The following is a 14,361-nucleotide window of genomic DNA, read 5'->3' on the forward strand; positions in this document are numbered from 1 at the left end:
ATTTATTATTGCTTGGTATTTATTTATTATTTACTTATTTGTTTTTATTTATTAAGATTTCTTTTTTCTTTCTTTATTTTTATTGATTTAGAATTTTTATTTTTTATTTATTTTTTATTTACTAATTTATTATCATGTTACTTGTTGATTTATTTGTCTTTTTGTTCATTTAGTCATTGTTCTTTTTTATTTATTTAATTTACTTATTTGTAGTTAGTTATTATTTGTTTATTTTACTTATTGATTCATTTATCATTTACATTGTCTTTATTGATCATGTACTTTATTTAATGTAGTTTCATTTATTTTAATTTATATTGATTTAGTTATTTTTATTTATAATTACTTGTTTATTTATTTTTACTGATTTGTTATCACTTACTTCTGTATTAACATGTTTGTTTTTTCATTATTAATTTACCTTATTATTACTTTTTTTTTGTAATTTATTGTCGTACTTACCGATTTATCTATTTTATTTTTGTTGACTTACTCGTTCATTCCATTTATTTATTTAATTACTTATTTACTTAATTTCTATTTAGTTATTTTTTGCTTATCTATTTTATTTATTTTTATTTATAATTTTATAATTTACTTTATTTATCATTTGCTTTATTTGGTTTTGTGTAGTTTTTTTTTTGTTTTAATTAATTACTTATTTGTATGATTTATTTTTATTTATAATTAACTGGTATTTATTTATTTATTTATTTGTATTTACTGATTATTACATATATAATTGTTTTTTTTTCTTTTAATTATTAGTTACCTTACTAATTTCATTGATAAATTACTTGATTTATTATTTATTTTTAATTACTGATTTATTATTGTATACTTGTCAATATTGATTTATATTAATTTATTTTTTTTATTTGTATAATGATTTATTTTTTATTTATAAGAACTTTATTTTTACCAATTTATTATGACTTATTTGCTTATTTTTTATTTATAAACATATTTGTTTTTTATAATTATTTGTCTTTCATTTTACTAATTAATAACTTAGTTTCGTTAATTTTATTTTTAAATAGTAATTCATTGTCATATACTTACTAATTTATATTAATTCATTTTTAATTATATTTATTTGTATTATTCATTTTGTTCATTAATTTTTAATCTTCGTCTTTAATCATATTCTTTTAACAATACTCTTTTAAAATATTTTTAATAGTTTTTTTAATAGGTACAAAATACTAATGATTAATAATTAAGTACTAATTATATTAATATTATTTATTAATGTTTTCATAGTAAAATATTTATTATTATTATTATTATTTAAATTAAATAGTCTAATATCATTTAGTTTTGCTTCTATTTATTATTATTAATATTGATTAAAAACAAGATTAATTTATTTGTTATTTGTTTTAATGTACTTATTTAATTGATGTTTTTTTTTCATTTGTTTTTTATTTATTTTCATTCCAGAAACCTTCTATTTCTTCCACTGACTGTTTGTTTATTATAGTTTATTTTTAACTTGGTTATTTATGACATAATGAAGTGAATAGTGACAGTGTGTTTTTTTGGATGAACCGTCTCTTTAAGAGCAGCGTTTCTGATTGGTTACAGTGTCCGCTCCAGCTCTCCCCAATATTTCGCCGTGCGCTCTGGAACCGGGTCAAAGGTCGGCCGCGGGGAATCTTAATTAGGTTAGCGCCCTTCCCCCCGGGCCGTCTGGAGCGGGACGTTTTTCCACTGCTGTCTGGCACAAAGCCGCCCTCTTTAACATGCGCAGAGCCGCTTTCCCCACGGCAGGCCTTTTGTTGGCCGAGTTCGGCAAACACTGCAGCGCATTGAGGGACGGGGCGGCTCTGTGCCCTCTGCCAGAGGCTGGCATTCGCCCGCGGCGCTTTCCACACCAGCGGCCCGTTCATCACAGGGGCTCGTTGTCACCGTTTTTGTGCTCAGATGGGCCGTCCCACACTGGAGGTGTGAACTGATGCAGCGGGACGTGATATTGCGGCATTTGAGCGCGATAACATCAAACTGCTCTTCACAAGTCGGAGCGTAAAACGATCGTCCCACACGTTCAGGCAGATTCACACAAATAAAGAGCCCTGTGTGTTTTATTAAACTTGCATGATGATTGTCTGATTTATGATAGAATGATTTATGCTCCACTTTTCAATTGTCTTTATAAAGTATTTAAATATGTGTTTTTATTTGTGGTTTTGTATTTCGTTTAAAAGTTTATTTATCCATTAGTTTAAAAGAAATAATAATAAAAATAGTAGTTAAAATGTATAAACAAGTTAAAAGTAATAATTATGTTTTAATAATTAGTAATATAATTATTACTGTGTTTCGAATTAGTTCATTATTGCTCAATCATCTTTATAAAGTATTTAAATGTGTGTTTTTTTTTTTATTTGTGGTTTTGTATTTTGTTTAAAAGTTTATCCATTAAAAGTAATAATAAAAAAGTAATAAAAATTAATAATTAGTTTTAATAATTAGTGATATAATTATTATTGTTTTGTATTTTGTTTAAACGTTTATTTATCTATTAATTTTAAAAGTAATAATAAATAAACATAATAAAATAAAAAAGAAATGAGTTAAAAGTAGTAATAATGTTTAATAATATATAATATAATTATTATTGCATTTTGAATTAGTTTATTATTGTATTATCATTTGTTTATATTTTATTATTCTAATAGAAAATTAGGTTAAGAATTATTACTATTATTATTAAAATTATATTCATAATCTTTTAATAAATATATTTAATTATATTTCGAATTAAATAGTATCGTTATCTGTATTTGTCTTTTATTTCTATTTTATTATTAATTAAGATATTTATTTACATAAATACATATTTACAGAAATAAGTAAATAAATATGTATTTAATATAATTTAAATTTAAATAGTTTATTTTCTCTCATGTTATATTTTAGAAATTACAACATTATTATTATTATTATTTATTATTACTATACAAAATTAAAAAATTACAATAATATTAATAATATAATAGCAATAATAATTTTGTTTCTAATTATTAATAGTTGATTATGATAAAATAATTAAAACAATTACTGCTATTATTATTTTTAAATCAAAATTGTAATTGCACAAATTATTATTATTATTATTATTATTATTATTATTATTATTAAATATTGATTATATAATAATGATAATATTTTAGTTTCTATTTATTATTATTAATAGTTGATTATGATAAAATGATAGATGATTAGATTTATTATTATTATTATTATTATTATACAAATGTGTAATTGAAATATTAATAATTGATTATATAATAGTAGTAATATTAGTAATAATAATATTAATAATAATAATAATACCATGTGTAATAATAAATTATTATTATTAGTAGTAGTAGTAGTATACAACATTGTAATAATTACAATAATATTAATAGAATATATAATAATAATAATAATAATAATAATAAAAGAAGATTATTTGATCTTTATAATTATTTTAAAAATAAATATTTGCATTTCTATTTATTAACAATAGATGATTTTGATAAAATGGAGATTATCAATATAATAATAATAATAATAATAAGAATAATGTAATAAGAATAAAAATTATGGTAATAATAATAATAATAATAATAAATTGTAATTAAATAAATTTATTATTATTATTATTATGTAATCAATATAGTAAATATTATATATTATTGTTGTAATAAAATGGTGATAATTATAAATATTATTAATAACATTTTAATAAGTATTATAATTATTAATAATGTGTTTTTTGGAAATAAATACTTTTTTCACAAAATTGTAATATTAGATATATTTAGAGTATAATAGAATATTTTATTTGCACATGAAAAGCAGTGCACACATGCACATCTTGCTTTAAAAAAAGACAATTAGTCTTTTCACAAACTCTCATTTCACGAAGTCATGCATCCTGTTTTTTGTCTTTCTCTGTCTTGCAGGCTTTTGGCAACGCAAAAACGGCCCACAACAACAACTCCAGCAGATTTGGAAAGTTCATCCAGGTCAACTACCTAGAGAGCGGCGTGGTGCGCGGGTGAGTGTCGCTCATTTCACTTTCGCTTCGTGCGTGGGCCAACGTTGGAGAGGCACGAGTCTCGCTGACCGAGCCTTTGATGGTATTTTTTATCAGCTGCTGTTTCTTCTCACACACCCAAACGCCTGACGTCATACGAGCCGCTTCCTCCTTCACACTGAAAGACGCTCTTTACACAGAACGAAGGAGCGAGAGGATCTGACTCGCTTCCTCCTCAGATCTGCTCTTATCGCTCATCACTTTCTGTGGTTTATTGCTCGTTCGGGGCCAAATTCACATGTCATCTGAACCGCCATCGCTCTAGTTTGCATTTTTATCTCTTTTAGTCGACCTTTCTGGCTTCCTTCATTCACATGAGCGGTTTGATGTTTACTTGAGGTTTTTGTGAAACGATTTCCCAGGCCAGTTTGGCCCTTAAAAAGTATTTTCTAACATTTGGGTTTTGGTCTGTAATGTTACCTGGATGTTTTTTTTGACCAAACGTTGCACGTCATTTACCCACAATGCTTTGTGTGGCTGTTTTCTGCTTGTGTTGCTCTAAACAAAGGCCGTGAGAGCGTGCGATAGAGATGAGAGAGTCAATAAAGCCGTCCGGACGCTCTCAGTCACTCTATTGTCCTCCGGTCCGATGGAGTTTGGCTCAGTTCACTGGATGGCGCTCATTGAGTCAACACTAGACGCTACGACACTGACTAATAGCTATAAATATATAATAAATATAAATATAAATAAATAAATAAATAAAATAATATCAAATTAATAGCTTTAATATAGAAATGCAATTAAAATCTAAATGCATAAATACAATATTTTTTTTTTTAAATATTTAAAAAATATTTTTAATTTTTTAAATAAGCAAATGTAAAGATTTATAAATATCTTTAAAAATAAATGGATAATCACTATATAAACTCTATATTAATTGCAATATTTACATATTACTATCAAAACAATCATAATCATGTTTTAAATTTAAAATTTAAAATTACATAGTTTATTTATTACTGTCATTTTAATTATTTTTATTTTATTAATTATATTTTTATGATTAATTAGTAGTGATATATTTTTATTTATTTAGATTTTTACAGATCTAATATAATGTATTTAGCAGGTTTTCAGTGTGTTATAATTCTTATTTTTACGTTTTGTTGTTAATAATTAGCAATAATCAGAGTTACAGAACAATTAATGATTAATTAATAATATTTTAACAATTTAATTAGTTTTAATTAATTTAAATACTTTGTGTAGCTATTGTTATATATTTTTTATTTATTTTTAATAATTGGTAATGATTAATGATGAACATATATATAAATAAATAAATAAATAAATAAATAAATAATAAAGGAGATGAGTAATGATGGTCATCATATAATAAATAAATAAATAATGCAAGTAATATATCCTTTTTTTCTGTGTAAATGTAAAGCTTAATAAAGACAATTAATATTTAAATAAACCTAAATAAAAAAACGTTAATTTAATAAATTATAATTAATTAATTCAATTAAATAATTATTTAAATAAGTTATATATTTAATGTATAAATAACAAATAATTATAGAAATACATTTAATATCTAAATATAAGTTAAGCAAATACTTGAATAAAAATGTAAAATGAATAAATGTATAATATTAAATACATTTTAATTAATAAATAAATAAATATAATTTGTAAATAAATATATGAGAACATTAGGAGAAAATGAACATTTTTACATTTATATTTTTTTTCCAATGAATATTTTAAATAAATTTAAACCTGAAGAAATACTACCAGGATCGAATAAATAAAATGTATGTATAAATACATTAAAAAAATATTTTAGATTAATAAATAAATACATTTAATATAAATAAAAGTATAATTATTATTATATCAAAGTATAAATGAGCAAATAAATGTGATCTATAAATACTTTTTTGAGAAAAGTCAAATGAATATTTTAAATTGATTTAAAACTGTATAAATTATTACCATAATGTATAAAGTTAAAATCTAAATAAATCTAATATCTCAATTAATAAATTTAATAAACAACTTATTTAAAACAAATAATGTGATGTATAAATAAATGTAAATACATTAATGTTAATATTTAAATATATAAATTAAACAAATTGTTTAAAAAAATGTACAAATAATAAAATAATAATAAATAAATACATTCAATATATAAGCAAATGTAAATAAATGCAATTTATAAATGTTTTGGGGGAAAAAAAAATCAGCATAAATAATACCATGAGTAAAAATACATTTAAAATCTAAATAAATTAGGAATAAATATATTTTAAAAATAAATAAATACTGTAAGCAATAAGTATTGTTTATATCACAAAACGTTATTGCAAAGTATGTAAATACCACAAGTTTGTATGCGATTCATCCCAGATCAGGTTGGTTTGGTTTCTATTGCAGATCTTTCTGAAACGCCGCTACACTAAGTGAATGGGAATGACAGGGCCTAATTGACATCTGTTTGTTTTGAAGTGCCACTTTCTAACACAGAAAGTGACGTTTGTCATGTTTGTTTTTGTCTTTCAGGGCCGTGGTTGAGAAATACCTGCTGGAAAAGTCCCGTCTGGTGTCCAGAGAGAAAAACGAAAGGTACGCGTGTCAAACGTCTCAGCTTTGCGCCAAAAAAAAACCAGGCCGCTTTGACGTTTGGTCGGAGCTTGAGATGTTTTCCACCTTATCTGTGGGCCCATCACTCTCTACAGCGTTAACCGCATTATTATCAGTTCAGATCAAGATCATCAGCCTGCAAAACCTGAAAAACTGAGCTGGCTAAAAATACAGACGCTGCCAACTGAGCGAACGCTTTTCAGTAGCGTAACTGCACTCCTGTGTTACTACTGTACAATAGGTTTGATTAATTGGTTAAGTAGCATGTGGTTTTGGGATTTACCCTTTTAAACTGATTCATTCAGATGATTCAGATGGGGAAATCCTAGTGCTGATAGTACTATGACGTATAAGTCAATTGATTCATTCAAATGAATTGGTTCAAACACAAAATATGACTTTCTTTAAATTTAAGGTAGAAGTAAATAAATGTCTTAATACATTTAAAAAAAGACTGTATTCGGCTGAATATTTTCATTTAAATCAGTAGAATCATATAGTAACGTTATTTATGAATCAACAGATTCATTCGAATGGTTCCTGTGAATAAATCAGACCTCCTTCAAATTTAATAAATGCATGAAAGAATGTAATATATAAACATTTAAATGAATAAATAAATTAATTTTGGAAATTTGGGAAAACGATTGCAATTAGTATTAATTTAAATCAGCTTAATTATTAAATAGTAGCATTAATTATGAATCAGTGATTCATATAAATGAATTCGTCCAAAAACGAGATATCACCTCTTTCAAATATAATTTATTAGTACATTTTATGTATAAATACAATATATATTTTTTTAACCTGAGTATTTTAATTAAAACATGATAAATAACGATTTATGAATAAACTGATTCGTTCGAATAGTTCATGTAAACAAACTAGTCCAAAAACAGGATATCATACCTTTCAAATTTTAATGCACAAATATATAAATGTATTATATGAATAAATAATAAATGCATTTTTAAAAATGTATTAAAATGAATGTAACTTCATTAATGAGCGAAATTATTCATGTATATGAATTGGTACAACGACAATATATTATCTCCTTTAAACTTAATATATCAAATTTTAGTAGGAAAAAACTGTATTACTATGAATATTTGAATTTTAATCATCATAAATAAATATGTTTGTGATTTATGAAGAAATTGATTAATATTAAATTGGTCCAAGAACAAGATATTACCTCATTTTAATGTAATGTATAATTACATTTTTAAAAAGTTTGTGAAAAAACAAAACAAAACAAAAAAAAAAATCATTGCAGTTTATATTTTAAATAAGTATTACCGGGATTTATGTTATGTTATGTTGTTTTGTTATGTTATATTATATTATATTATATTATATTATATTATATTATATTATATATTCAATCAAATGTAAATAAATTGGTCCAAAAATACCTCATTTAGATTTCGTATTTAAATAAATGTAAGGAAATAAATACCATTTAAATACATTTTATAAAAAGAAGTAAATAAATGATTACTTCCTTTTTTTTTCAACAGAAAAATTAAATAAATTTATTAATTAAATGTTTAATTTTAGTGCTGTCAATTCGATTAATTGCGATTAATCGCACCCATAATAAAGTTTGTTTATATATACACATTACGCATGGATATTATGTAAACAAGCTTTTACTGTGGATGCTATTACTCATGATTAATCGATTAATCATGATTAATCATATCCAAATGAAACATTTTTGTTTAATTTGGATGCTATTAGTTTGGATTCGATTCAATCGTAATTAAAAGTTTTTTGTTTATATATATTATATAGCTTTATATATATACTTTTAGTTTGGATGCGATTAATCGTGATTAATTGGTTAATTGTGATTAATCACATCCAAAATAAAAGTTTATTTATATATTTGCGTATAAATAACACAGTACACGCGTATATTATGTAAACTCAGACCTTTATTTTGGATGTGATTAATCACGATTAATCGATTAATTGTGATTAATCATATCCAAAATAGAAGTTTGTGTTTATTTATATATTTGCGTATAAATATGCACAGTACACACGTATATTATGTAAACTCAGACCTTTATTTTGGATGTGATTAATCGCGATTAATCACGATTAAATCGATTAATTGTGATTAATCACATCCAAAATAAAAGTTTTTGCTTATTTATATGTGTATAAATATACAAAAGACACGCACATAATGTGTAAACAATTTTTATTGATGTGATTAATTGATTAATCACATCCAAAATCAAAGTTTGTTTATCATACTTCGTTCGAATGGTTCATGAAAATGAATCAGTCCAAAAACAAGAGGCTCCTTCTATAACTTCAGTTTCATTAGCTGGTTTTTATTAGCAACTTGAAGTGTAGCAAACTAGTTTTTGAAAGCGGTAGCTTGACTGTTGTTTATTTTAAATCACAAGTAACATGTAGCTTGTTGACCGACCGTTTCAAAATCAATAAATCATTGTTCTTTCTTCTTCACACAGGAACTACCACGTGTTTTACTATCTGCTGGTGGGTGCGTCGGAGGACGAGCGACGGGAATTCAGACTCCTGCAGCCAGAAGAATACTTCTACCTCAAACAGGTGAACGCTCTCATATACACACGTTCGGTTTTCTCAAATAATCGCTCTACAAATAAAATACACAGCTGTCTTATCCCTCATTAGCAGTGTTTACTCATACTGGAGTAGCTTGTAAAGCAAAAACAGGTTCGAAATTGAAACATTTTTCACTTGCAGGAAAACTTTACGATAGAAGATGCGGACGATCTCCGGCACGACTTCGAGCGACTGCAGCAGGCGATGGAGATGGTCGGTTTTCTGCCGGCCACCAAGAGACAGTGAGTCAAACCGTTAGGACAAATGTCTTCAGAGTCGTTGTGATGATGTTCTGAGGAGGAAATGAAGGATCTGAGACGTTTGGGTTGTTTGTTGTGTTCCTCGTAGGATATTCTCAGTCCTGTCGGCCATCTTGTATCTGGGTAACGTGACGTACAGTCAAAAGTCGTCTGGCAGAGAGGAGGGTCTGAACGTGGGACCGCCGGAGGTGCTTTCCAAACTTTCAGACCTGCTGAAGGTAAATGAATTTTTGAAACTTCTGTATTTTTCGACATAAAGTATGAGCCATGTGAATTGCGTAAATCTGAGGAGAAATATTGCTGTGTTTTCAAATGCAATTGTATTTAATGCATGAATTCAAATTTCCCAAATTTTTAATAAGCATGAAATATACCTAATAATAGCTTTATAGTGTAAAACAAAAGCAAATAAATATAAGTATTGTAATTGTATTGTTGTTCTGTACAGAAAATAATTTAATTAAACAATAATTAATCGATTATTATTAAAGTGTTTTAAAGTACATTAAAATAATTGTAATAGTAATGTCTTTATTGGTTTAATTTTACAATGTAAAGAAAATAAAAATGTAAAAAAATATAATTTTATTCATAATAATTTTCTTATATATATATATATATATAATTTTATTATTTATTGTATAATATTTTTATTGTAATATTTTTATATTTTGCATTATATATATATATATATATATATATATATATATATATATATATATATATATATATATATATATATATTATTAGTATTATTATTATTAAATACGTATTTTTACAGTACCATATTATTATTATTGTGATATTTCTTTATTAATTTGTTTCATTTTTATAATATAATATAATATAAAAATATTAATTAAATAAAATATTATGTTGAATAATAATACTTGTGTATTATATATTGCGTATTGTCTATTTTTATTACTTTCATAAATAACATTTAAGTATAATACAAATATTATTTTGAATAGTAGTAATATTTATTATTATTATTATTATCATCATCATCATCATTTATTGAATACTACTTTCTATTTTACATACTTATTTTATATTACATTGCAATCGTATTATTGAAATGTATTTTATTTATTAATTTCTGTAATTTAAAAAATATTAGTAGTTATTTTAATCGTAGTAATTATTATTTTTATAATTTAAATATAATAAAAATTTAAAAATATTAATAAAATAATATTTTTTATAAGAATTACTGTTATTTATTTATTATGTATTATTATTATTATTATTATTATTAAATACTTATTTTATATTACAGTGCAATAGTATTATTGAAATATTTATTTGATTATATTTATTAATTTTTGTAATTTTAAGCACAAAATATTAATTAAAAAAATATTTTTAAAAAATAAGAATTACTATGTATATTTATTTGTTTATTATTATTATTATTATTATTATTATTATTATTATTATTATTGTTATTATTATTGTTATTATTGAATACTTATTTTTATTTTAAAGTACAATAGTATTATTGCAATATTTTTTTCTTGATATGGTAATTTTGTATTCAATTTTATAATTTAAAAATAAAATTAAAATAATAATAAATAATCATCATAAAGTGCAGATAGGTTTTGAAATAGTAGTAATAATATTTATTATTATTATTATTATTATTATTATTATTATTATTATTATTATTATTATTATTAATAATGTCACATGTCTGTTTCATGGATTTTTTTGGATGTCATTTCACAAACGTTTTTCTGTTTTCATCCAGGTTAAGGAGGAGCTGTTGGTGGAGGCTCTGACTAAAAGGAAAACAGTGACTGTAAACGACAAGCTGATTTTGCCCTACAGCCACAGCGAGGTGCGCTAGAGACGTCCGCTCTTTTAGCACTTTTAGCAGAGCATCCATATGTTTTATATCTAAATGAGTGTCGTTTGTGCAGGCGATCACCGCTCGAGACTCCATGGCCAAATCTCTGTACAGCGCCCTGTTCGACTGGATCGTCCTGCGGATCAATCACGCGCTGCTGAATAAGAAAGACATGGAGGAGTCCGTTTCGGTAAGATGAATGAAACCGCAACAATCAAGAGTCTGCATTGATGACGTTCAAGATCTTACAATCGTGACGTTTCTCCATCGTTTCAGTGTTTATCCATCGGTGTGCTTGATATCTTCGGCTTCGAAGACTTTGCGACCAACAGCTTTGAACAATTCTGCATCAACTACGCCAACGAGCAGCTTCAGTATTACTTCAACCAGCACATTTTTAAACTTGAACAGGTTAGTGGGCTGGTTTGCATGGGTGCAACCTCAAAAACTCTTTATGAACTCATTTTGATCACAATATGTGGTTGATCCACCCGCAGGAGGAGTATCAGGCCGAGGGCATCACCTGGCACAACATCGACTACACCGATAACGTCGGCTGTATTCACCTCATCAGCAAGAAGCCCACTGGACTCCTCTATTTACTTGATGAGGAGAGCAAGTAAGACCGTTCGTCCCGCATTGGTTTATTGATCTTTAAGCTTTAGTTTTGAAATGAGATTAGCATAAATAATATACTTTTTCCTTTGTAGCTTTCCTCACGCCACTGATAAAACCTTGCTGGCCAAGTTTAAACAGCAGCACCAACAGAATCAATACTTTGTGGCGACTCCGGTTATGGAGCCGGCCTTCGTTATCCTCCATTTTGCTGGGAAGGTCAAATACCAGATTAAGGTAATAGCAACTGAGTATCCGAATGATCATTTTTTTGTTTATTTTAATTATTATTATAAAAGAAAGACAAAGTAGGCATTTATGAAAATATCTGAATAATAAAAAAATAATACAATTCTGTAATGGCACATAGAAAATTAATAATTGTTTGTGATAATTAAAATTATTTATTGTATATTTATTGTATATATTTAATAAAATGATATTTTATTTATTTGCTAGTTTTTTGTTTTTTTTTTGTTAGGCCTACTAATAATAATAATAATAATAAAAAAAACATTTGTTTATAAAATGCTGTTGATGACACACAGTAAAATGACTGATTAATTAAAGTTATAATTAAAAACTTTTTTTTTTTTTGGCATACGTTACGGTTTTATTTTTTCATCAATATTTCATTTTGTGTTTTTTAATTATTTATTTTTGTGACTGAATAATGTAAATAGATTCCATTAATAGTAGGTAATAGTAAGTAAATAGTAAGTTTAAATAAAAAAAATTGTTTATATGATTTATTTTGCTGACTGAATAATGTAAATAGATACCATTAATATTTATAAACAGCGTTTAATGGCACATAAAAAAGCAATTAGTAATTTACAAAGTTAAAATATTTTTTTTTATTTGTTCATCTGTTCTGACCGAATAATGAAAATAGATTTCACTAATATTTATAAAGTGAAACAATTTATAAAAAGTTAAAAATTAAAAAGTTACAAACAAAAAGTTAAAATGAAAAATTGTTAATTATTATTTTTTTTTTTTTATATATTTTTTTTATTTATTTATTTGCCGAATGAATAATGAAAATAGATTTCGTTATTATTAACTGGCTTTGGTGGCACATAGAAAATAAAAAAAAGTAATAATTTATTTATAAGTTATAAAATAAAAATGTTTATTTATTTATTTATATCTGGCCAAATAACTACAGTAAAATGTTGGTGGTGTTTACAACATAGTAAAACTATTTATTGTTGTAATATTGTAATATAAATAGTGTATAGAATTTATTCATATTAATAATGCATTATTTTAGTAATTTATATATACATTTTTATTTTATTTTACTTTTTTTAATTTTAAAGACATTTTAAAAATGTTTCTAATGGCACAAAGTAAAATGCGTTCATGTTGTTAAAAATAAAAAAAAATTATTCTGTATAAATAAATTTAAAAATAAATATGTATTTTCTACTGTTATTTAATTTTTAAATGTCTTTAGAACAAAAGACACCTGTTTTGTAGAATCAGTATAGTATGATTTTTTGCATATAAACAGGATTTCCGTGAGAAGAACACGGATCACATGCGTCCGGACATCGTGGCTCTCCTGCGGAGCAGCGACCGAGCTTACGTCCGCCAGTTGATCGGGATGGACCCGTTGGCGATGTTTCGATGGGGGATCCTCCGCGCCACCGTCCGTGCTTTAGCCGCCTTCAACGAGGCCGGCCGCCGCTGGGCAGCAAAAACTGCGGGTAACCCACGCCGCATTATGCATTACTTTTCAGATTAGCCCAAAACTAAAGATTATCATGCTTTAAGAAGGTGTTATTTATAGTCTGCACATGAGAAAGCTCCCTGGTGACGCAAATAGTCATATTTAGAAGGATTCAGAATGATTAGGATAAGACGGGATAATAAAAATAAATGAGTAAGGCTGTTTGTGAGGGGTTTTTTTGGGTGGGGTGTCGGCCGGGATTGTCGAAATCACGCCGTCAATGCTGTTTGTGTTTGTGTGTGAACATACAGGTGTGGTCCGACCAAACTCCAGAGTTCCTCTAGGAGAGCTGCAGAGATCCAACGTGCCCATTGAGAGGATGTACCGGTAAGCTTTGGACTAGAAAAACGAGAGAGAGAGAGAGAGAGAGAGAGCGAGAGAGAGGAAGTATTGAGAGGAACTTGATCTCTTCCTGTCCTTTCGTAGCCTTTGTGTGGCAGGTGATCATGTGACCGTGCTCTCTCAACAAAGGCACATTGCAGGTCGATTCTCTCAGTAATCTCATGCGCCAAGTCCAGTTTATGCAAATACCAAACATAACAGGGTCTGTAATGAAAACATCCAGGTCGTATTTCATCTCAAAATCCAAAGGAAA

The 14,361-nt window shown here is 25.9% G+C and overlaps 1 protein-coding gene across 17 annotated transcripts in view; it reads left to right on the forward strand.

Annotated features, from left to right (window-relative positions):
• The window catches only part of LOC127153253 (unconventional myosin-IXb), a 59,506-nt gene that overhangs the window by 30,957 nt on the left and 14,188 nt on the right, over positions 1–14,361 (forward strand). For all 17 annotated transcript variants that reach the window (XR_007825229.1, XR_007825228.1, XM_051094229.1 and 14 more), the window contains exons 3-14: positions 3,957–4,051; positions 6,608–6,670; positions 9,184–9,283; positions 9,440–9,540; positions 9,647–9,776; positions 11,315–11,404; positions 11,487–11,603; positions 11,690–11,824; positions 11,911–12,032; positions 12,124–12,265; positions 13,548–13,743; positions 14,018–14,093. Coding sequence is in view for 15 of the 17 variants with exons in the window: in XM_051094229.1 (XP_050950186.1) it covers positions 3,957–4,051; positions 6,608–6,670; positions 9,184–9,283; positions 9,440–9,540; positions 9,647–9,776; positions 11,315–11,404; positions 11,487–11,603; positions 11,690–11,824; positions 11,911–12,032; positions 12,124–12,265; positions 13,548–13,743; positions 14,018–14,093 (1,367 nt within the window). In the remaining 2 variants the exon portion in view is untranslated. The remainder of the gene's footprint in view (positions 1–3,956; positions 4,052–6,607; positions 6,671–9,183; positions 9,284–9,439; positions 9,541–9,646; positions 9,777–11,314; positions 11,405–11,486; positions 11,604–11,689; positions 11,825–11,910; positions 12,033–12,123; positions 12,266–13,547; positions 13,744–14,017; positions 14,094–14,361) is intronic.

The sequence above is a fragment of the Labeo rohita genome, chromosome 22, assembly GCF_022985175.1.
Source record: "Labeo rohita strain BAU-BD-2019 chromosome 22, IGBB_LRoh.1.0, whole genome shotgun sequence".
In the NCBI taxonomy this organism is placed as follows: Eukaryota; Metazoa; Chordata; class Actinopteri; order Cypriniformes; family Cyprinidae; genus Labeo; species Labeo rohita.